Source organism: Leuresthes tenuis, unplaced genomic scaffold (assembly GCF_036924035.1).
Source record: "Leuresthes tenuis unplaced genomic scaffold, fLeuTen1.0.hap1 SCAF_16, whole genome shotgun sequence".
NCBI lineage: Eukaryota > Metazoa > Chordata > Actinopteri > Atheriniformes > Atherinopsidae > Leuresthes > Leuresthes tenuis.
The window spans coordinates 31,617,911-31,642,729 of record NW_027325370.1 but is presented as its reverse complement, the minus strand read 5'-3'; the positions used below and the strand labels follow the sequence as shown (position 1 = coordinate 31,642,729).

Sequence of the window (24,819 nt, the reverse complement as noted above, 5' to 3'; positions counted from 1 at the left end):
CTGTGGGTGTTGAATACCTCTGTCAGGCGGGTGAGATATTCATCAGGGTTTTCACCATCCTTTTGTTTGCAGGCGGTGATTTTCTCCATGTTAACTTTTACAGGGAAGGCTTGAATGAATGCACTGCAGAGATGGTGGACAGCGTCTCTATACTGGGCATTAGACTCATCTTCCCAGGTGATGTGTTTGCAGCGGATGTCAGCATTTGATGGGAATTTTCCAGCTATCTTTTGCCAGTCTGTGGGTTTCATCTTGGTGATCAGGAGTCTCTTTAGTTCATTCATGGTGGGTTTAAATTCTTGGCAGAATGTGAGGAATTGTTCAGCAAACATTTTACCTGATGTTGTGGGGTTGGGTAAATGCTGAGCAGCCGCTGTGATGTCATCCGAGGTCCAGGGACGAAAAACTAAAGTTGCTCCTTGCGGTCCGGATACTTCAACCATGGGCATGTTGACCGTTGTATCTTTATTGGGATGGCGTAGTCTATGTGCGATTGGAGAAGAGGGACTGTTTGCTGAGTCTTGTTGTGGAACAGACACTTCAGGATGAGCTGCATGTAGTTGTGGCATGATGGAGTTTTCGCCATTTCTTCCACTGGCATATGGTGGTGGAGCTGAAGAATGAAGAGGTGGGCTGCCATCCAGGTCTGGATCCAGCTTCAAAGCCGCCAACTGTGGATACAAAGAAGAAATCTGCGGGTCTGGTGCCCTTTGTGTGGTTAAAGGTTCCTTCTCATTAGTTTCAATTGTTTTGCGTGAAAAAGGGAGTTGTTTTTGCATCAGTTTCTTATTTCGTCTTTCTGCTTCAGCTTTCCACATGTCTAGACATTCTTTTTGCCCTTCCATGATTTCTAATTTCTTAGTTGAAATTTTGTTTTTTCTTCTCATTTCTTGTTCTCTTTTCTTAAGTTTTTCTTCTAGTTTTGCTATATTTTTTAAACAAAGGGACCCCCCTATTGGGAATCCGAGCTCATTCGTCCATACATTTAAATAATTTAAACTTTTATCCCCAAATTTCTTTTTCATGATTTCTACGATGGGCCCCTCCGGAGGCGTAACCACCTCAACGGAAAATCTACTCCCCATGCCGAATGGGGATGGGGAGGCCGTACGACAAATCCAGTCCAGACGTCTCTGTGCTGGGTGCTTTTTTCAAATGCCAAGTCACAAATGCTAACTGTTTCGTATTTTGGCCACAAACAGCAAAAAACCCCTTCCTTTTGTGTTTTCTTTTCTTCTTTTTCTTTGTCCAAAGGATACAAGCAACAAACGGAATTATTACGTGTTCGTTTTAAAAGAGAAAGAATAGAAATAAAGAGAAAATAAAAAGAAGTCCCGTTACTTGTTTATCCAAGCACCGTAACATTACTTCGTCTTATTTAAACTGCTACAAGTAACAAAAAGCATGGCCACTTCGTCTCAACGCTACAAGTGGCAAAAAGCTGGCCAACTGTGGAGACCATGAAAAAAACTCAAATGTGCCTAATTAAAACCCAAATTTGAAAGACAATGTATTAAGTCAATATTTCAAAACTCACCAGACGAGCTTCGCTGAACTCTGTTCTTGGAACCCCGGTGGCAGCGACTCAGGACGTGTTACCGGTTAGCCCTCCCGTCTCACAAATTAATCGAGGTTCGGAGGCTGGAAATGATCTATTTCTCCAGGATGGCCTGTCGCTTTCCGTGCCTCGTCCTGAACGGCTGCTCACGGGGTCCTGCCCTCCAACGCCAAACTGTTATGGAAGTTTTCAATCGCTTCCTTCCTAATACCTCTGATGAGCAATGAAATAGAGAAACTTACTTTTTCTGCCGGCCGGCTAAGTTTTTATTCTTCGTTGCAAGGAAAAAGATCAGTCCACACCATTCAGCGGCAATGGTATGAAAAGATACAAACAAAAGAAATACAGAGTATTTATACCTGAAGATGGGGGGCTTTGTTCTTTAGATGTGTAATCACATCTCCGGGGGGGGGCAGGATGCAGTCTTGATGGTAATTAAGAAACAGGAGGTTAAAACAATTATCTTGTCTGAGTGTTAATTAAGAGGTAAATAGTTTAAAACAATTAGCGTGTCTGGGTGATACAAATGGTTAATGTGGATTGGAGAGTCTGTCAGTCCTGAGACAGAAATTTTACCATCACACTCGTGAACGAATCAAAACTGTTTCCTGTGCGAGGAGCCATAACCTGAGGAGTTGACTCGTGAACGAATCAAAACTGTTTCCTGAGCGAGGAACAGTAACCCAAGGAGTTGACTCGTGAACGAATCAAAACTGTTTCCTGTGCGAGGAGCCGTAACCCGAGGAGTTGACTCGTGAACGAATCAAAACTGTTTCCTGTGCGAGGAGCAGTAACCCGAGGAGTTGACTCGTGAACGAATCAAAACTGTTTCCTGTGCGAGGAGCCATAACCCGAGGAGTTGACTCGTGAACGAATCAAAACTGTTTCCTTTCCTGCTGACTGAGCTTATGCAGCTGCTGCCTGCCATGTGGCGACAGAGGGTACTGCATGGAAATGAATTAATCATTTCTTTTTCCTGTCGTGCTGACTGAGTTTATGCAGCAGCCGCCTGTCATATGGGGAGGAAGGGTACTGCGTGAAAACGAACGAATCACTCACTGAAACTACTCGTTACTCCCGAGTCATATAAACGATTAGTTAATAATGAAAGAATCGTTCGCGAACGACACATCACTAGTCACAGTCAGGTTTTTAAATAAATCAAGTCTGCTCATGTCCTACCTCCTGCCAGTTCCATAGTGATGGCAGAAATGGAACGTTAGACAGATCAAAGCATTTGGATCAACTGTTTTGGAAAAATAATCCATCTCTTGGAACGTTTGGAACACATTACCACAGTGACATCTGGTAAATGAATTTAAAAGAAGTAAATGTGATTTTAAAATATTACGCTCAATAAACTGAAACGTTTTCATGTGTCTTTTTTGTCTGTAACTTTTTGTGTTGGTTTATAGAATTATCTGTGTGAATGAATATTTCATTTTAACCAGTCAGTATTTGTATAGGGTGCTTCTCTACACATAGACATCAATCAATATTTGTAGGGAGTGCTTCTATACATTTAAGTATTTCTAAAAAAACATTCTGTTCAACAGTACTCCGGTTGAGACGGTTTCGTCTCTTGCTGAGAATCTCTCCTGCTTTGGAGAATATTCTCTCACAGGGGACTAATTTGGCTGGAGTGGAAAGATACAATATATTGCCAAAAGTATTTCCTCACTCATCCCAATAATTAAATTCAGGTGTTCCTGTCACTTCCATGGCCACAGGTGTGTAAATTCAAGGCATGCACCTCGGCATGCAGACTGCTTCTACAAACATCTGTAAAAGAATGGGTCGCTCTCAGGAGCTCAGTGAATTCCAGAATGGTACCGTGATAGGATGCCACCTGTGCAACAAGTCCAGTCGTGAAATTTCCTCACTACTAAATATTCCACAGTCAGCTTTCAGTGGTATTATAAGAAAGTGGAAGTGACTGGGACTGACAGCAACTCAGCCACAAAGTGGTAGGCCACGTAAAATGACAGTGCGGAGTCAGCAGATGCTGAGGCACAGAGTTTGCCAACTTTCTCCAGAGTCAATCGCTACACACCTCCAAACTTCATGTGGCCTTCAGATTAGCTGAGCGCCAACAGCTCTGCCCACTGCTACAATCATGTCGGGCAGCTTGTGGCCTCGGACCGCTGTCTCCAACTTCCGTATTTCCGATACACCAGGGCAATGCATAATCTAATCAGCAGATAGCCCGTTATCATGGTGCAGAATATGTAAAGATCCTCGATGTCTTCAACGGAAAGAATCGCTAGGCACACGACCCTCCACTTCTCCCAGAAGTACCTCATGAAACCAGTGGCAAACTTTCTGTCAGGTCAAACAGGTTCCCCAGAACCCGCGTTTCTTGTAGAGAAAAATCTGTCAATTGCGTTGAGAGACCTGTTGACCAATTCCATGATTTTAATTTTGAGAGCAATGCGGAGAGAGGCACCAAAGTTTGAGACAAGACGGGACAAGATGTGAAGAAAAGCAGGGAAGATAAAGGAGAGGTAAGATAGGGGAGAGAAGAGAAATGCGACCGCCTCCGTTGAGAGCAGGAAGAGAAGGCTCAAGAACAGTACGTAGAGAGCTTCATACAATGGGTTTCCATGGCCGAGCAACTGCATCCAAGCCATACATCACCAAGTGCAATGCAAAGCGTCAGATGCAGTGGTGTAAAGCACGCCGCCACTGGACTCTAGAGAAGTGGAGACACGATCTCTGGAGTGACGAATCACGCTTCACTATTTGGCAATTTGATGGACGAGTCTGGGTTTGGCAGTTGCCAGGAGAACATTACTAGTCTGACTGCATTGTACTAAGTGTAAAGTTTGGTTTAGGGGGATTATGGTGTGGGGTTGTTTTTCAGGAGCTGGGCTTGGCCCCTTCGTTCCAGTGAAAGGAACTCTGAATGCTTCAGCATACCAAGAGATTTTGGATAATTTCATGGTCCCAACTTTGTGGAAAAAGTTTGGGGATGGCCCCTTCCTGTTCCAATATGACTGCACACCAGAGCACAAAGCAAGGTCCATAAAGACGTGGATGAGCCAGTTTGGTGTGGAAGACCCTGACTGTCCTGCACAGAGTCCTGACCTCGATATAACCCGATAGAACACCTTTGGGATGAATTAGAGCAGAGACTGTGAGCCAGGCCTTCTTTCCAACATCAGTGTCTGACCTCACAAATGCGCTTCTGGAAGAATGATCAAAAATTCTCATAAATATATGGGAATATATGTGTGTAAAGGCAGATGAGTGAATACTTTTTGAAATATAGTGTATGTCGGTTGTTCCTAGTCAGCTGTGTCTAAAATTTGGAACAAGTGCAAACAAAATGGGAAGGCTGTAAAATGGAAATATGCAGGTCAACAAAGGAGTCAGGACAAATAACTCAAAGTAATATGTTTGAAAAGAAAATGTACAACAAAATTTAAAAAAAGATTAATCATCTATCTGCATTGAACAAGGAAAATCCCCAAAAAGAGACAAAACAGGAAGTAAAGACCAACAAGTCACTTAAAATGTTCACATCTTCTGTCTTTCATCCGTGTTTCTATGATACATTGAATGATGCCTCAAGAGGAACCTTCCTCTGCTTTTCCTTCCTATGTGTTGTCAGTAAAGATGTGGTAGTTAGTAAGGCGGTTCCAAACTCAACCAAGGGGAGGAAATGGAATCCAAGAATGGCAGCTCAGGAGGCAGAAGCAACTCTTAGACATACAGAAATTGTGGGTAATGTTCGAATAGGCCGGGGAGGCTTGGGGCTTGGCCCAGGCAAACTGGTGTGGAGTAGAGCAGGTGCCAAGGAGAAGAGAAAGCTATTTGTTGAGCAGGTTCGTAGGAAATGTTAAGGGGTACAAAAGCAGTGGATTAGGCTAAGCTGGGACAGTTGTTGAATTGGGAAGGTGTAGAGACGAAAAAGCTCAGTTGGAAAGAGCTGTGGAGTATAGAGGAGTATTAGATTTTTGATAGGGGCAACATATGATGCATTGCCAGAACCTAAAACCCTGAGTAAATGGAGACCCGTTATGTTCAGGTACTGCAACTCTAAAGCACGTTCTGTGAGGTTGTAAAGTGTGTCACAAGCCCAGTATACGTGGCGACATAACCAAATATTAAGAGGCTTAGCTGCAGGTATTGAAGAAACGAGGGCAGGTGAATTTAGGAGAGTCTAAGGAGAAGAGAGGGGCAATTCAGTTTGTGCAAGAGGGGGAGAAAGTTAATAAGACAATAAAGAGGCAAGGCAGCTCAGTGGGTGCTTGTGATTGGGAGATGCAGGTAGATTTAGGAGGAAAGGTTGTTGTTCACTTAAAATATAGCCTCTGCAAATCTAAGGCCTGACATAGTCTTGTGGTCTAGGAGTAGAATGAGAGTCTATTTCATAGAGCTGACCCTGTGGGGGGAATTAGTAGCAGAAGCATGTGAAAGAAAAAAGCTAAGGTATGTTGGGGGCAGAAGCAGAGCAGCGAGGATGGAAAGTTAGGATCTGTCCAGTGGAAGTAGGATGTAGAGGATTTGTTGCAAAGTGTTGTCTCATTGTTGAGGGAGTTGGGTATAAGTGGACAGAGTGTAAGGAAAATAGTGAAGGAAGTGTCAGATGAAGCAGTAAAGTCCAGTCAATGGATTTGGATTAGAAGAAGCAATAGCAGTTGGGGGCCCAGCAGGGGGAGTACTTAGGGTAAACAGACTCTTGGAAGAAGCAAGGAAGAAATCCAGGATGTATTTAAGTGAAGGGTGTGTCCCATGTGAGCCTTTTGAAACCAGATGGCCATTTTAGGTAAGTTGGCCTGTATGGTCTTGTTTTTGCAGGCATTTTTAGTGATTGTAGGACTGTTTAGGTGAGTTTGTCTCCTGAATCTGCTAGTGTGTATTGTCCTGCCTTGACCTCTGGCACCCTCTTTATTTTCATTACACCCTACCTGAACCAGGGTTTGAATCCCGTTCTTACTTATCTTTGCCTCTTCTATTTCTAACCCCTACCCGGACCAGGGTTTGTATCCTCACCCCGCTATGACTGGTGTGCAGTTGGTGAGAGGCTGGGGTAGCTTGTGGTTGTGGGGAAAAAAGAAAAGGATGGTTGTTGCGGTGTAAAGAGCAGTGATGACTGGCATTAGGGGAGTGACTCTGGGCCAGTGATCACTGTCTAGCCTCCTGGAGGTGTCGTGGGCCCAACTGGACAAAACTCTGATGAAAGGTGGTTCCCACCTGATGACCCCAATGACATGTTGGCCAGCACTGCTCACTGGACTATATAGGGATTATAGGGAATTATTCACGGAGTATGGTCCATTTTTTTCTTTAGCTCAGATTTCTTGTGCTTACCTTGAATAAACCATTTAACAACGCTATGGCTCACATACAATCTTCATGCACTTACTCACACATATCACAGAAAGAGAAGTGGAATTATCAACAGGGAAAAAGAGACGAGGATTCACAAATCGATTGGAAGCTGGAGGCAGAGCACCTGAGGGAAGAAGAAAATAAATTGTGTAGAGAGGGAAAGAAAGTGGGAAGTAAGTGCTTGACCAGCAATTTATTAGCAGTTGCACTCAAGGCTGCGTTGTTGGCCCTCCTGCCTGCCTGTCACGCCGTTTATGTTTTCATATGCACATGTGTGTTCATGTGCACATGACACAGTGGACTGTATGTGTGTTTATGTTAATGTGTGTCAACCATGTCTATATGTGCATATGTGCTTATATGTACATTTCAGGACTGAACTTTGTCATAAATTGTGTGTGTGAACGTGTGTTTGAGGTTATTTTTACCCTTTCATTTAAAATCTGCTTGGAGATGCAGAAGTGCAGGAAAAAAAGAGTCTAACTTGATTTTCCCTTCCAACCTTTTTGTACTTCTGTTGTTATTCTTCTGTCTGGCATTATCTTTTCCCATGATGCATCAGTGCTCATACTGGGTAATACCAGAAGCAATTTTACAAACATTTATTTCCAACACAAATTATAAATAAATAAATGCATAAATTGTATTATACCTTACTATTTCCTTCAAGACTTTTCGGAAAGAAGTGTGCAACAGCTGACCCACTGCAATGTGGAAACTAAACAAACAGAGCTGAACAGTAAGCATGTAATGGATCTAGATTTTGTCACGTCTGTTGGTTTTATGTGTTTAGTTCTTGGTTTAGTCATTGGTTTTGTCATGTTTTCCTTTGGTTTCCCTTGCCCTGTCATTGCGTTCACTCACTTCACCGTGACCGATGAGTCATGTTATTGGGGTTGTCCATGGTTTCCATGTCAGGTTTCTTTTTTTTTTTTTTTTTTTTTTTTTTTTTTTTTATAAATATAGTCAAGTTTTTGTATACTGGCTCAGCCACACAGTTTCTTTTAAATAAATCAACTTTTACTTTGAAATATCTGCATCCGGGTCCTACCTATGCCAAGCGCTCCACAGCAACCCATTTCTGTGACAGAAGGACATTGTCTATGTGGACCACATGGACAAGAGATTCAACGGATTACATGATGTGGTTCTATCAGCTATTGATGAATGATGATTCTTGATGCAGTGCCGCTGAAGAAGCTTAGGCTTGCTCCTCAATTTTCATTCTGCATATTATGTAATTTCCTCCTACATACCTGACATTTTTAAAGAGTTAAAAGCAATGTGTCACTATTTAAAAAGTTCTGTCTCTCATCATCAGATACATCCATGCCCTCTACCTGGGTGCCCAGAGTCGCTGGCACAGCAACGGGCCCCGCCGTCACTTCCACTGGCGGCTGATGTTTGAGAGTGCTGACATAACCATGCTCCGCCTGCTGGAGGCCTTCCTGAAGTCTGCCCCGCAGCTCGTCCTGCAGCTCAGTATCATGATCCATGGAAACACTGTCCTCCCTCTGCAAGGTTAGAGAGATGCTGTTCCTCTCTGTGTTTAAAGGTTTGGTTTATGGACTGTTGTTTGTAATCTGAACAGAACAAGAAACTCAGTGATAATTCTGTTAATTAAAACTCGACCCCTAACCCTACCCTATTCTTGGTTATAGTAAAATTCTAGCTGCTAAGTTTTCTGCTATAGGTTATGAATAACTAGAGCAAAACGCAATACATTTGATTTGAAACGGGCTCTATACTGTGACTGCCCATTTCACATTTCTTTTAAATTATGTCAGCATGTGTTAGTTTCCCAGTCTCACTTCCAAAGTACCATATTCTGCTTTGTTGGGACCAAACTGGCCTTTGTGCCTCTGGTGTAATTAGCAGGTTTCAGTTTACAATTTGTCACAACATCACTCCTTTAATCTCCTCATTTGAACTTTGTCATTTGTTGAACAGCGAATGGTCAGGAAAGACATTAACCGATTAGTTCCTTGTGTCTAATATTGTCCCTACTGGTGCTTCACAGAACTGATGGCAAAGGATGCCTTCTGCATGTGTCCAAGAAACCAGCTTTGACAAAAGGGTGGTATTTGGTGTGATGGCATTAAAAAAAGGGGGGGGGGAGCAGAACTATTCATTTCATGTACTGCACTGATGAAAATGTTTCTGTAACCAATTGTTTGAAACTCTATACTGCGAATAAACCTCTATCCCTTCATGAGATTACCTTAAAAATATATCAAAAATATCTAATGGCATCCAAGCCAGCTATTCAATAGGAATGTTCTAAACCTAGTCTTAAAGGTAGAGAGGGTGTCTGCTTCCTGAACCCAAACAGGCAGCTGGTTCCATAGAGAGGGGCCTGATAACTGAAGGCTCTGCCTCCCATTCTACTTTTAGAAACTCTGGGAACCACAAGGAAACCTGCAGCCTGAGAGCAAAGTGCTGTGTTGGGAAAACATATAATTATGTAGTTTGAAAGGAGCTTGTTTAGTATAAGCTTTATAAGTGAGAAGAATTTTAAACTGTATTTTAGATTTTGCAGGGGAGTCAATGAAGAGAAGCTAATATTGAAGAAACATGTGTCCCGCTAGTTTCTGTCAGATGCGGCATTTTGGATAGACAAAATGCTTTTCAGAGAGCTATTTTGGAATCCATGTTGCTGGGAGGATATTTAGATAAACAAGTGTGTGAATGCACATTCCATGCTCTATTCACTCTTTGCACTTCTTAGATTGTCTTTGGTGACAAAACAACACACATACACATAGTCGCTCTCCAAAAACTCGTACACCTTGTGGCAGAAGACAAGAAGCCTGCAAAAACATACACACACTAACTAAATTCCAACATCTGTATATTTTAATAATCAATATATTATTTTTTAAGACCAGGTTAACTTTGAACTCTTCAGAACTCTCATTTCCAAAGCATGATAGAGGAATGGGGGATAAACCACTGTACACACTGAATGACTCTTGATATGCATGGCTGACAGTGATGAAAGAACCCGGCTCTGTGTGTCTTAGGGAAAGAAAGTGTAAATATTTTTAGTCACGAGAAGCACATTCATGTCCCTTCAACAGTATTATTGTGTTGGTTCCTGGGTTCTAACTCGGTCTGCTTCCCTACTGTATGTGAGGTAGATCCACTACAACTGTCGTCCCACTCCGATCAACTGCAACATCAGAAGTGCACTTTTACAGCGGAGGTTTTGGTTTATTTCTAACATCAATTTGAACATTTGTTTTTATGTCTCAACATTAAAGAAGACACGTGTCCTTTTTTCACAATTTCCTGAGATGACATGCTTTGGTTAAAAGAGAGACGGTAAAATGGCTCCCTTTGGAAAAGGGAATTTACATCTCTTTTACATTTACCTGTTTTATCAAATGCACTCTCCTGATTCTCCAATACTTACATTTCTCTTGCGTTGTCTCAGTTTAGTCGGAGACAGTTTGTACCAATTCTTCTTTTAGGCAGTCTCATCTCTTGGCATACACTGAACTAGTCCAAGTTGTTCAAACATCCACAAAGGCCAGCTTTTACATGTTGTAGTTGAGATTATTTGAACATAACTGTCTGTGAATATTACTGATTTATTTTTATTAATATTGGTAAATTTTTTTATATACACTAAAATTTACATTGTTCTGTAAATGTAAAAAGTAACTGATTAGGTGACTTTCACACAGTCCAAAATAGTAAAACCTTTCGGCTTTTTCCAGTTATTGGACTAATTGTTGAAGTTGCTGAAGTTCATTCCCTTCCGGCTCGCACCGAAGGCGGTCGCATTTCTGCTCTCTCATGATTCTGCCCTCTCCCATATCTCTCCTGCTTCTCTTGTCTTGTCCGGTCCTGTCTCAACTTCAGTGCCTCTCTCCGCATTGCTCTCAAACTAAATCATGGAATTGATCGACTGGTCTCTAAAACGTAATTAACAAAATCATTGCTACAAGAAGCTCGGGTCCAGGGGAACCCGCCTGTCCCGACGGAACGTTTGCCGCTGGGTACACGAGGGACTCCTGGGAGAAGTGGAGAGTCGTGTGCCTGTTAATTCTTTCCGTTGAAGACATCAAGGATCTTTACATATTCGGAACCATGATAACGGGCTTTCTGCTGATTGGATTAGGCATTGCCCTGGTGTATCGCAAAATTCGGAAGTCGGAGACAGCGGTCAAAGGCCCCAAGCTGCCCGACATGTTTGAATCGGTGGTCATTAACCGCAATATGGAAAACATCTTAGTGAAGCTGGTGGCTTTGCAAAGTCGTATGGATCGTTTTTGTGACCAGAATGGACAAACGGAGTGAGTCGTGTCCATTGAAAACGACAACTCGCCCTAACCAACTGTCATAATCTAATCTACGTTCCTGCTCTCCTGGCAACGGCCTCGGCCAAGGCCGCTGCTGTAACAATTCTCCTGAAATCACTGCTGTGAGACGCTCTGAACTACTTCTCCCCCTCCCTTCTTTGGACACCTGGTGATTGTTGACTCCGACTGGGACCCAATCAAGGACTTCTCCATGGCAACCTGCTGTGGTATCACGATGACATCTTGTGAACTGAAACATTGGTTGAGAGCCAGACATAGAAACTCTCTGGGCTTACCCCCATCCCATGCCATCGTATGTCTTGCGTTTTTTATGTGTGAAACGAGCAAATGTTTATGTTTTAGGTTTTTACGTTGGATAGTGACCTTTGTTACTGTTCTTGATGCTCTGAGGTTTTTTTTCCCCGGCCCCACATTGTACTCCCCATGGAGTATAGTCTGGATGTTTTTGTTTTTGTTTACGTGGCCTACCACTTCGTGGCTGAATTGCTGTCGGTTCCGATCGCTTCCACTTTGTTATAGTACCACTGACAGTTGACTGTGGAATATTTAATGGCGAGGAAATTTCACGACTTGTTGCACTATCACGGTACCACGAGAAGAAACTAAATGTTCCCACATGCCAAACAGCCTTTGTTTCACAGTCTGAAACACAATAACTTCACAAAAATACAAGTACCAGTGCACACGCATACATACTGAAACATTCCTTTTTTTTTGTTTAATTTATTTTTTTACCCCTTTGTCCTGTCCAGCATCATGGCAGCAGAACTGTAATCTGAATACCATTCCCTGACCGGGGGACAGGGAAATAGAAAGACCAAAGAAGAAGAAACAGAAATAGGAAAAACCAGACAACCAGCTGCACAATCCATGGCCTCTGTGGGCCACCAGGAGCACCTGATAGCGGAGAAAAAACAAACGCACATAAAAAAGCACAAGTAGCGGCAATCGCATACAACACAACTGTGGATATAGATGACATGAAACCACAGGATAACACAACAACTTGTGTGTGTGAACATGCAATACACATGGCACAGGTCCCACATGATAATCATGCTTAGTTATGAGTGTATAGGGCCACAATCCACAGCCCTCTCCAGCAAAGACCCAGGCCACCAGCAGCCCCAACGGAGCACAGAACCCGGGAAGCCCACCACAGGGACAACAACACATCCAGAGGACAGCAAGTCCCCATACTTAAACGTTCCTGTCTGTTTTGGTCATTTATTGTCTGTTAATGAGCATTTATATTTTCACACAAGAACACTTTTTCAAACTCTCACACACAGTGGAAATAAAGTGCCACTGGTCATTCGTGTCTATCAGATTAATCAGTCCTGCCAATTAATCATTCAAGTCATCTGTTAGGTACAAATTAGAAACATTTGTTGTTTCAGTTTTTCCAAAATATGGCATTTGCTGAGTTTTTCAAACACAACAAACTCCATCTGTCACTTTTTCCATGATTCCAACTGGTTTGGGTATATTTGCGTGTTGTTAGTAGATTTGGATGTGTTGTGGCCGTACATTTTGGATGATTGGCTAAAGTCACGCTTTAGAAGAAAATACATAGTTAACGATGTTTTTATACTTCTCAAACATCTACTCCAGCAAAATCAGCTTTTCAACCATATGTTCAATGGCTTTTTACAAATGTAATATTGTGAAGAAAAAAAGAGCACTTTCAGTGAAGTATGGCTAAATATGTACTTCCATTAAAAAGCAAATTTTTGTAGCTTTTAGGGTGAAAAAACTGACTATAGTTAAAGGGATGACAAACTTGATTATCACCCTCTCAGGTGGAGGACAGGTGGAGGCTGAGAGACAAGTTAAAAGCTGAGGATAGTTATTGTAACATGCTTACCAGTTTCATTTAATGATTTGTAAGCAATTTGAAAAGGAAAATGAGCCTTAAAATGTAGTAGTTTTACATTTGAAAGTAAAACTTTGGCATGTTATGGTGAAATGCAGATGTCATATCTCAAATTTATTGCCTAGAAAGTTTAGCAATTTTACAATATTTTAGCTTTGACTGCTGTGGACCGACGATTCTGTTTCACATCTTGGTGTGAGACTGCATGGCATGAAGTTGGTTCTGCCTATCTGTCAGCTGGATTAATATTAACTGCTGATCCAGACTAAGTATTGTAGAGTGGTGGATCATTAGCAAAGGAAGAACTCATGTAGCTAGGGTGCAGTGCTATAAGAGTTTCTTTTAATCTACAAAATAGAGCTCTGATGTCAGCAGAGGAAGCATTAGGCAAGTGTTACTAGATTTTTCCATCATTCTTTTAGACTAGACCTTTTGGGGGGGGGGGGACTGATGATAATACTGCACACATTTCAGTTAAGGCTCATGTCAATTGTCTTTTAAAGTCTTTAACCGTTGTTTTTACTTATCATCTGTAACAAATAGACATGACAGTTTAATGTTAACATCGCTCTGCCCACAGCATAGCACTAGATATGTAAGCTGTTTGCCAACTCATATTTGAGTGCTCACTAAGCCGTATTCTCCCTCTTGTGACGAAAATCAGTAACTGCACTTTGTTAACAGTCTGCAGTATAAACCATGTATGTGCATCCAAAACTGGAGTACGATGGTCATCTGTGTATGAACGCTACTACAAACAACACATCTAATGCTACCCACACACCAGAAGACTTTGTAAAGACTTAGGAAAGACTCTTAAAGACTATCAGCTCACATCTAAAGACTAGTGTTTAGAGTTTTTAGTCCCAAACTAGCCTCAGACTAAAGATTTTACAAAGACTGTGAATCTTGTAGGGTCTATTTACAAGACTACAACTACATTTTTTTAGATTTTTTTTTTTTTTTTTACAAAAATGGAGGAGAAGCGGCTTTCAGCTACAGCTGCTCTGGTCTGTGCAGTGGTTTGTAGTGAAAAACCCAACAAAAAGAAGAGAAAACGCCACAGAATATGTCACGGCCTTGGCTATATGTGCGGGGACAGCAAGGTCTGTGTGTCCTTCGCCTGCTTGTCGCTCATTCTTCTACGTCCGCCGACATGTTTGTTGTTGACCACCTTAAACTTAACGATCGAGATAACGGGAACGCGCCAAGACTCCAGTTAGACACCTAAAGACTGTCAGTTTTTAGTCTGAGACTGTGAAAATCGTTTGGTGTAAGCCCAGCATTAGATAAACTGTCCATGAGCTATTTTAGTGAATCAAAAAGAAATAGTTTGTGATACTGTCACATCACGAACAACATTCTCTAATGCTTTGTGGACCAACAAATTATCAAAATTGAAAATGAAAAGTCAAGCTGCAGCTATACCTCAGCTGAAATTGAATGTCTTCTCAGTGTGATTTATGTTTAATTTCAGACAAGTTGGCCTGATTAACACACATGAATATTTAATGTGTTAAACTGTGCTTTGGGCAGCTCGTGGCAGGTCTGAGAGCTACATGTGCAGGCTAATGATCATTTCACTTGAGTGCAAACTAGTTGACGTCCTCCTAAATGTCCGAGAGGAAAAAAAATTCTAAATCACAGTTTTGCTATGTGCAGCATAAAAAGCACTTTCGAATTTTGTAAGAGGTACTGACAGATTTTGCTCACAGTGGAGAATACGGAGGTAACAGGGTTCCAAACCCCTTTTGGACACTTTCAGTTCAGAGTACTCCTATCTGGCTGGCTTGGGGCACCTGCAACATTTCAGAGAATAGTGGATGAGCTGCTGAGGGCCAATAGTCCCATGCAGCTGCATGCTTGGATGATTGGGAGGATCACTTCTTCTATCTTGAGGATGTGCTGTGGAGAATTCCGCAGAATTAAGCAGAAATCCAAATACCTTGGGTTTGTGCTGGAAAAGAAGTGATCTGTCACAAGTCGGCAAAGTGGGTGTGCTGAAAAGCCACACCTAAGCCTATCAGTACTTGATTTCGTTTTCAGAGCTCTTTTCATCATTTAGCCAGGAAAGTGTGTTATTCTTATTTTTTCCCCCTTTTTTTAACTTTTCGAGTGAACTCCTTCACTCGATTGCCTAACTTGGTTGCAAACAATATACAGTCTGCTTCCACATTGTTTCTATTTAGTATATCTACCAAATTGGTCTGTTGCACTGCTCTTTCAAAATTTACAAACTCTGTCTTCGGGATTCTAAGTTGTTCCATATCTTTGTAAGAATGATGAAGACGCTTCTTTAAAAGTTTTCTAGACATTAATATTAAATTATGATCAGATAGAGCAGTGATGAAATTAAATGTTTTAGCAATTCCAGGGCTTGTTGCTGAATATTAAGTCTATCTGTGTCTGGTAGGATGTAGTTTGTAGTGTTTGCATGCAATAACAAGGCCAGGGTGTAGAGCTGAAATGCTGTTTACTTCACAGACTAGTGGTACAACAGTTTAACAGATTAATGTAGCCTACACTTCAGTAGTAGCCATTTTCTAAACTCTTCTCTGTTCTTCTTTCCCGTGATCTCACCCGTATGTGTTAACAATACTGCCACCTAGTGTCATGAAGCAGCAACAATACAATCGGGGAACACAACATCTCCTCTCTGTAAAATAATATACTCTCAATATAAAGTGAATACTTGTAAGGAAAACAAACTGTAATAAGTAAATCCTTTTGCAATAAGGTAACTTTACGCAAGGTGCATATAACATATAACAGTGCACATCATTGTAAATAAAGAATTACCCCTAACTTAACTTCACTAATGTCTAGTGCATAAACAGTAATACTCTGAATCTTGTCAAGTGTCTTAGCTGTAATAATCTGGTTATTGCAATCATCTCAGCTTTCTGTTGGTCAACCTATGACGTGACATTTGCCACTTGGACTTGTGTCTAGCACGTGGCTGTCTGGGAGCGGGGGAATGACTAACACCTGTGTGCAACAGTCCAGATGTGTCACGGTCTTGTCCAGCCACAGGAGGAGTGTGGGCCAGATGGGAGGCATTCCAAGTCTTCCCATCACTCAGTAAGAAAGAGTTTGGGTTAGGGTTAGGGGTTAGGGGTTAGCCCTAACCCTAACTCTCATGGTAGACGGCAGAGGAAGAATATCCAACTTGGTGTGCATTTTCCTGCCGTTAAGGAGTTCATATGGTGAGGTGGAAGTTGCAGCATGTGGCGTTGCATGATACTCCTGGAGCCAGTTCATAACAGTCTTAGTCCATGGTTGTGCCTGTTGAATGGCAGTCTGAATGCAACTTCTCAGGGCACGATGGAATCTCTCAATAGCTTAGTTAGCAGCTGGATAGTAGACTGATGTTCTACTATGGGAGATGTCTCAGAAGTGAACTGAGGACCATTGTCCATAACAATCTTCTCTGGGTTACCATGACGAGAGAAAACAGATGTCAGGAAGTGAATAATATCCACATTAGTGGCAGCATGTAAAAAGGACAGCTCAGGCCACTTGGAATAATAGTCTGTGACCGTGATAGCATATCTGCAGGCAGAAACTGCCATGTCAAAGGGTCCAACAACGTCAAGGCCAAGTTTCTTCCATGGCCCATCAGGCGGTGAGACTGGTTGCAAAGGAGCAGGGCAAGTAGAGGCTGTTTTATCATTAGCCTGGCAGAGTACACATGAAGCGATGCAAGACTGTACTTGTGAGTCCGTCTTGGGCCACCAGTAGAGGTCGCGTAGGCGTTGCTTTGTGCAGACGATCCCTTGATGACTCTCATGTGCAAGCGTGATGAGTGTGTGTCATAAGGAGAGGATGCGATGAGTCTTGAGCCTCAGAGAGTAATATAGGATACCTTCGATCAAACTCATTTTGACAGGTGACCTCTGACCTCTTATCGATCAATCAAATTAATATGACAGGTGACCTTTGTTTGACATCCGTTTGCTGACATCTGGGGATATGACATTTGACCTCTTATCGATCGATCAAGCTATTTTGACGTGTGACCTTTGTTTGACATAGATTAGCCATCTGTTGAAGAGGTCTTTGACATCTAAGGAAGGGGGTGTTTATGGCTAGGGTTAAGAATGATTACAGCTAAAGTCAGGAGGTTGTGAGAAATATATTAGTTGAATGTTTAAATAAGAGAAAGTGTTAATAGAAAAGGTTAAGTTGTAGTTCAACATTTTAACAGCTTCAAAGACCGGTCCCTGTAAGGTAAAGATGGGAAAATAATTAGATGTGTGGGGTGGGTATTGTTCGACCCCAGGTTTGAGGGCCCATGGGTGGACAGGGGAGGGGTTTCGAGTAAAGGATAAAAACCCTGAGACAGTCAGTGTGTAGAGAACGACTTTGGGGTGAAAGATAGTTGATTCAAGATGCCAAAGACAAGAAGCAGAGGGAGTGTAGAGGAGAAATCTACGCAGGCACCGGAGAGGACGTGTGCTCTGTGGTCTCTCATTTGTGAGACTCCGGTAACAATATTTGAAGATCAGCCCTTGATACCAAAGGCTCCCAAGAAAAGGATGGTGTTTCTGTGCGGAACGCAGCAACCGCCGCCCGTGTCTCTACGGGAAGAATGGTCACTGGAGCCTTATGGACTGCGGGGAAGATGGGGCTATGTGTTCATGTATGAAACAGGTGACCTCTGTCTGTATCAGCTTGACGAGGGTGGTGAGAAGCCGGGACCTCTGACCACTGTGGGTATGCTAACTTCCAACGACTGGGGAGTGTTGAAACTAGCGATACCGCGTCATATAGAAGGAGGCAAGGGCTCGGCTGAGGAGGTGTTAACAGTGAAAGAAGAACCCGAAGAAATCCCAGCAACGTCTGCAGCCAAACGGCCGAGACTGGAGAGTCCGAGACTGAAGAATCCTCTAGATGATGCTGAGCTGGCCAAAACAAGGATGTTTTTCACTGCTGTGTGGCAATCAAAAACAGGCGTTACAGGCTGTTGGTTCTTCCGTGCAAGCCACCGGAAATCTAATAAGAATGAAGAGGGGGATCTTTTTGTTCTTGAGTGTTATAACTCTGACTGTGGTGTGTTTAGGACGCTGTTAGCAATACCTCATGCAGCCTGGGTGGAGAAGATGAATGATATAGCGGATCGAGTTTCCATTCTGTTCCGCAGTTGCCAGAACTGGGGTGAGATTCTAGCAGTCAAGAAAACCCTGGCTGTGTAGACCTCCCTCCGCTGAGAACCCTCCTCCTCAACCTCAATAACCACACCCCCTTCAGGTTTATAAGGACACACTCCAGCACAGGTCATACACCGATCAACACGAGGAACAGGATGAGAACTAGCGTCCAGAAGACATTGTGCGAGGAGATCACTGACCGCGATCTGGAGAATGCTTCTCCGTCGCTATTGATACGAACAGGGACCCCTTCTGCAACATCCACATCACCGCAGTTTGGATCACCAGACAGCGACAGATACTACCTGGAGCCGTATCACCCTCCTTCCCCAGCGACTTCGTCTGAGTCTTTCTTCTCCTCCAACTCCTCCTCTTCTCTCGAGATCGAGTTCTCAAATTCGGCGCCTGATGACCGCTGCTTAACGCTCTACCCGATAGGATCCACCATGGCCGTAACAACGGAGGAAGCTAAATCTAACGAAATGGAGGACTCTCAGCTTCCACCAGGCCAGGGGTCCCCTGCAGACACTCAACATGGGGGAGGAGAGGGTGAGGACGAATTTGATGGATGGGTCCCCTCAGGTTTTATCAAAGTTGTGAAAACTGCAGTGATACACCTCTTGAATGAGACCATCAAAAAATTTATGATTGAATCATGCTACGGGTGTAGTGTCGATCACCCTAGTTTACGCCAACATCAGTGCAAGGATGTCCTCGAGGACGACTTTTTTCATGACCATTACTACACTCTGATGCGGAGACTTTATAATCAATGATTCATTGCTTCCATTCAACATCTTCTAACTGCGCGTAACATTTGTGAAGATGATGCCAGAGTCAGGGCTGTGGCAGAAGCTTACTTGTACGAACTAACTCTGGTGAAACAAATCAACACTTCTATACATGATATGTACGAGCAGTTGATTGGAGAAGATGTAAAGAAATTGCAGCAGCTTCAAACCATGACAAAGTTCTGGGAGGGTTAAAAGAAGGGTGTAACATTCCTTCTTTCCATCAGCTGTATGTGTTTAGACTAATATTGTAATCATGTGATGTTGTTATAACATTTAACTTTTCTTAAATCCTATATTACTAGCATTCCTGCTTTTTGTGATCATTTGTATGTGTGTGTGTGTGTATTATCACACATTAGAGAAAAAATAAAAGGTTGAAATATACTTGAGTTTTGTGTTTTCTGTCATTACAAGCCAGAGTTTGTATAAGGTGAGATGGCTGAAACGAGGTTAATGAAAAAGGTTTTCTACGATCCTATCCACCCTGGTAGTTTTGGGGGAGTAGAGAGGTTGCGTAAAGCTGTACAGGACAAAACGGGTAAGAAAGTCACATGTGAAAAAGTGCAAGACTTCTTATCAGAGCAAGATGCATATACTCTACATAAACCTGGAAGAATACATTTTCCGAGAAACAGAGTTTTTGTCACCAGCCCCTTAAAACAATTTCAAGCAGATCTCTGCGACATGCAGGCCTTGTCTGAGTACAATGACGGGTATAATTATCTATTAACCGTCATTGACGTGTTTTCAAAAAAGGCTTACGTTTGCACTACAAAGAGAAAAACTGTCGCAGAGGTGGTAAAGGCTTTTGAATCCGTTTTTAGAGAAAGCGAGACCTCTAAAAAACTTCAAACTGATGCGGGGAAAGAATTTTTTAACAAAAAATTTAAGGCATTATTAGAGAACCACAGAGTTGTGCATTTTGCTACTCCGAGCGAGGTAAAGGCATCTGTGATTGAGAGGTTTAACCGCAAGTTAAAAACCAGGATGTGGAGATATTCTACTGCTAATAACACACGTCGATAACTCGACGTCCTGCAGGATCTCGTGGAAGGTTACAACCACAGTTGCCACACGAGCATCAAAATGAAGCCTGTAGAGGTGACTCTAGAAAACACCTTTAAAGTTTTTCAGAACCTGTACGGCTCTGCACGCGATCGACGCTGCAAGGACTCAAGGATAAAGTTTAAAAAAGGAGATCTTGTAAGAATATCTAAACTGCGAGGCGTGTTTGACAAGAAATATGAACAAAGTTTTACAGATGAAGTGTTTACAGTGACTGAGCAGCTTGCACAATCTCCCCCTGTGTACAAACTCAAAGATTTTGATGGAGAAGCTATTGAAGGTTCCTTTTACGCGGAGGAACTTCAAAAAGTTTCACTGAATAAAGACAAGATGTATCAAGTGGAGAAGATATTAAAACGACGCAGCATCAGGGGTGTAAAACAGGTTTTTGTCCGTTGGAAAAACTGGCCTGAGAAATTCAACAGCTGGGTCAGAGCCAGTGACCTTCACGAGGTATAAAGGGGGCCATCGCTACTCCTAGCCCGCTACATTACACCATGAACCGAACGGTAGAGGATGAGGGGTTTTATATCACCCTGTCCTCCAACGCTAGTCTCAACGTCTTTAAGAATAATACCAGTTCCAGTTTCCGTGTGGATTTAGCCCAGCATATCGATTTGGAAGGTTCGTGGCAGGTTGCCTTGACGGAGATTTCTTATCCGTACACATGGCATAATGCCCCCAGGGACCAGGCTTTTTTTGAATGGAGGAAAGCGGGGCTGGAAAACTTCTACCGCCAGAATATAGGATGAGGACATTTCAAGGATTTGAATCAGCTCAAAGCCGAGATTGAGGGTCACCTTAGAAAAATAGGTTCTGATATTTATTTAGTTGTGAACACGGTGGAAAATAGACTCGTGTATCAGGCAGGTGCCCAGTACCACCTGCGTTTTTATCCACCACTGAGCTACATGCTAGGTGTGGAGCCTGGCAAATGGATCGTATTTGATAAAAGGAGTGCCCCTTACCCGATGGATTTAAAAGCAGGTTTCTACCAGCTTTACTGTTACAGCGATGTGGTTGCTCCTCAGATAGTCGGCGATGCTTATGCCCCGCTCTTGCGAACAGTTAGAGTAGAGGGTAAGTTTGGCGATATAATTACGCATACTTTTAACCCGGTCAACTATCTACCTGTAGCAAAGAGGCATATTGAAAACATCCACATAGAGATTAAAACGGATCAAAACACTCCGGTAAATTTTACAAACTACTTACTTACGTTGTGAGACTACACTTCCGACCCGTGATATCACAACGCGTTATGAAATGATGGTCATTCACTCTGATATCACAGAGAGAGTAAGAGGGAATATATATTTATAAAAACGGGTTGATCACAGACTCATTAGTCATTATCAAGCAAACGTTCAGTCAGAGGTCACCTCAGTGTCTGTGTCTGTGTCAGGAGGAGGACAACAAAACAAAGCAACATGGTTCAGATAAACATGAGGGATGATCCTCACCGCTTCGTAAACTATTACCAGAACCAGGTCGGAGGTACCCTGCCTGGTTTTTATGGAGCACCTGTAATGTACGGTCGCGGAATAGGTTATATATTTTCAAAATTATTTCGCTTCGTAGCCCCCCTTGTTAAAAAAGGTTTTGCTATAGCTAAGCCTCATCTGAAAACAGCAGCTACAAACATTGCCTCAGATGTCATAGGTAAAACCATGAGAAGGATCTCTGGTCCTGCAGAGACGGGAGGATAAGAAGTATCGGGTATTATGGTTCTGTCACGAAGACCAAGAAAGCGGCCGCCGGGTGAACGTGTGAGGAGGTCACAAATAGTGAGGCCGCTCAAAAGAAAGAAGTCAGTTGGAAGGATCAAGCCTAAAGGGAGGAAGTCTGCACGGAGCAGGGATATATTTCACTGAATCATAAATAGAGAGAGAAAGAGAGTGAAACATGGCTCTTTTGCGTCACAAATCCCCTGAGTGCACCCTGGCAGAACTGGACTTATTTTCAGTCCCTATGACCCAGCTTTCTATCGAGGATAAGATCTACACGGAAATTATGCCTCTATCCGCTATTACTGAGAATGGTCCGATTGAGTTTTTTATACCGGGAGATGGTGAAAATTATCTGGATCTCAACGATACCTTGTTACATCTACGCGTGAAGATCACCAATGCAGACGGCACAAACTTGGCGAACGACGCACCTGTGGGTATCATCAATTATCCTCTCAATACACTATTCAGTCAATGCGATGTTACTCTGGGTGATAGATTAATTTCACAGTCTAGTGCCACCCACCCATATAGAGCTATGATCGAGACTCTGCTAAACTTTTCTGAAGACACGTTAAAGAGTCAGTTCAGCGCTGGTCTTTATTGTAAAGACACAGCCGGCGCCATAGACTCTATAGTAACCAATAATGGGCCAAACAGAGGGCTAAACCAGAGGGCTCTCTGTACAGCTAATTCCAGAGAAGTACACCTATTGGGCCCCCTCCTTGGGGACATTTTTTTCTGCGAAAGGCTCCTGCTGAACTCTGTGGATATGAGAGTTAAACTAACCAGAGCCAGCGAGGCTTTCTATCTCATGGGAACCAGAGACTCGACTTACCGATTAATGATATTAGGAGCCTCTCTTTTTATCAAAAAAGTTTCCGTCTCCCCCGCTGTTCGTTTCAAATCTGTCACCATTTCTGCGATCGCGTTTTGGAAGGATTTTTAATACCTCACTCGCCGTTGCATCCAATTCTAGCTGATTGGGCTCGTGAACACGATCCGTCTCACGGGAATCTGATTCAGGTATTGGATCATTAAGACTGTTTCTCTGAAGAGTCACAGTCATCCGCTTCATTAGGGTGAGGTATCTTTGCAGCAGGGCGTCGTATTTCTTAATTTTTTCATAAGAGGTCATTCCTGACTCGTCGAGTATCGCTCTCATTTTATTATCCAAATCATCCTCCGCCGTCTGTCTGATAGAAGTCTCTGACTGACTCAAGTGTTTGAACTGATGAGTTGAGATGAGAAACATCTTTTGTGCCGTCCTGAGCGACATCTTATCTTCTAACGATTCCGGCCACTAGATCCCCAATTACGGGTGCAAGAGCCGTTAGGATGGGGAGAATAAACCCACCTCCTTGTCTTTTGAGAGCCAGCTGCTTACGTTTTAAACCGGTTCTCTTATCAGCCAGCAGTCTGATAACTTTCTTTTGCTTTTTCAAACTCCGATACTGGGGAGGGGATAGCTTAATGTTACCCTTTAAAGTATTCAGAGCAATCTCACACAAAGCTCTGTCCTTACGTTTCTGAGGTGTGGCGTGGTACAGACCTCTGAATAACGGAGCATTCCTTTTTATACGGGCTGACATGATAAATTACTATGCTTTCGGAACATAGACAACTGGCCACTGACTAGGAAGTAAACCCGTTCTCAGTCTGTATTGTTCTGGGCATGAGTGGGTCAGGTCGACGATTAAATATCCGTGCGGCTCTCCAGGAAAATAGCTTTCTCTGAGGGGAAGATTTGACGGGCTAGTATATTCACCTGCAATCTGTCTCTGGGATTCTTAAACAGCACCAGGTAGTTACTGTTCAGGCTGATGGTGCGACTGTATTTCCCTTGATGAAATACATTTTGAGTCAACATCATGACACTCATATTTCTGTGATGTCTGTACTGTGTGAAAATTTTTACCACTTCAGGATGGTCTGAAGCCTGAAAAATGACATCGTCCAGAATAACCAAGTGCTTACAATCAGGAGGGAACAGATTTTCATCTTCAAAAGAATGAGGCAATCCTTCCACAAATTTGATGTTTTTATTCAGCCGCTGCAGTTCAGCGTACAATGGTTGGAAAGAGATATAAATCCAAACAATATTATCAGGTACATCATCCATCACATGGTTACACTTTTTTAAAACACTTTTAACAAAAAATGATTTCCCACATCCGCTGGGTCCCACAATCAGACATGAAAAAGGAGTCTTTAGTCTGGGGTCAAAATCAATCTCCTTCATATCAGAAAATTGCGGCTTTTTTTTTTTCCCCTCTTAACCAGCTTAATACCTTAATAACCGAAAGGCAGAGTTGTACCGTCAGTAAAAAGGCGCCTCTTGTCATACACCACCCGGAACTTTTTTGGGAATGTCACATTTTTTAACAGAAACCCCTTTTTATCTCTTCTGATGGTACGCTGAGGGGTCTCGATCACCGTTTCTCTGGAGTCAGCCAAGTATCCCTCCACTAACTCTTTGACGCTGTCAAAGTTGACCTTCTCGCTGCATTCATGCGTCTGAGTGATGCCTTTAACACGCATCGATACTTTTTTCTGATTTCTGGTCTGGTAGGCGTAACTCTTGGGTCCTGCTGCAACAAATTCCTGAATTGTGTCACCCCCCAGCTCATCGGTCAAATCACCCAGATAGTTTCCCAGTTTCAGAGGAGTCTCACCTTTTTTCACAACATAGATCAGACTGTCTGTGTCTATGTAGAGAATTTTGTCCTGCATTACTTCCAGACAGCTGTACAGTTTTAAACGTGCATATGCGGTGGTAAATGCTGCAATGAATACATTGTTTACCTTGTTGGGAGGAGCGATGCACCGTTTGTTGTAAGTCCACTGCAACATGCACATGTCAGGGTTTAGAAAGTGGAAGTAGGCTATCTTGTATTTACCCGAGAACATGAAATTAAAAAATTCATTCGGGTCTGTGACGATGGTGGTCTGATGGAGGTCGTTCCTCTGCGCAAATTTCC

At 42.7% G+C, this 24,819-nt stretch overlaps 1 protein-coding gene across 1 annotated transcript in view; it reads left to right on the top strand.

Moving 5' to 3' along the window:
* xkr7b (XK, Kell blood group complex subunit-related family, member 7b) overlaps positions 1–24,819 on the top strand; it is a 140,946-nt gene that overhangs the window by 86,644 nt on the left and 29,483 nt on the right. The window contains exon 2 of the mRNA XM_072367479.1: positions 8,217–8,416. Within this exon, the coding sequence (XP_072223580.1) occupies positions 8,217–8,416 (200 nt within the window). The remainder of the gene's footprint in view (positions 1–8,216; positions 8,417–24,819) is intronic.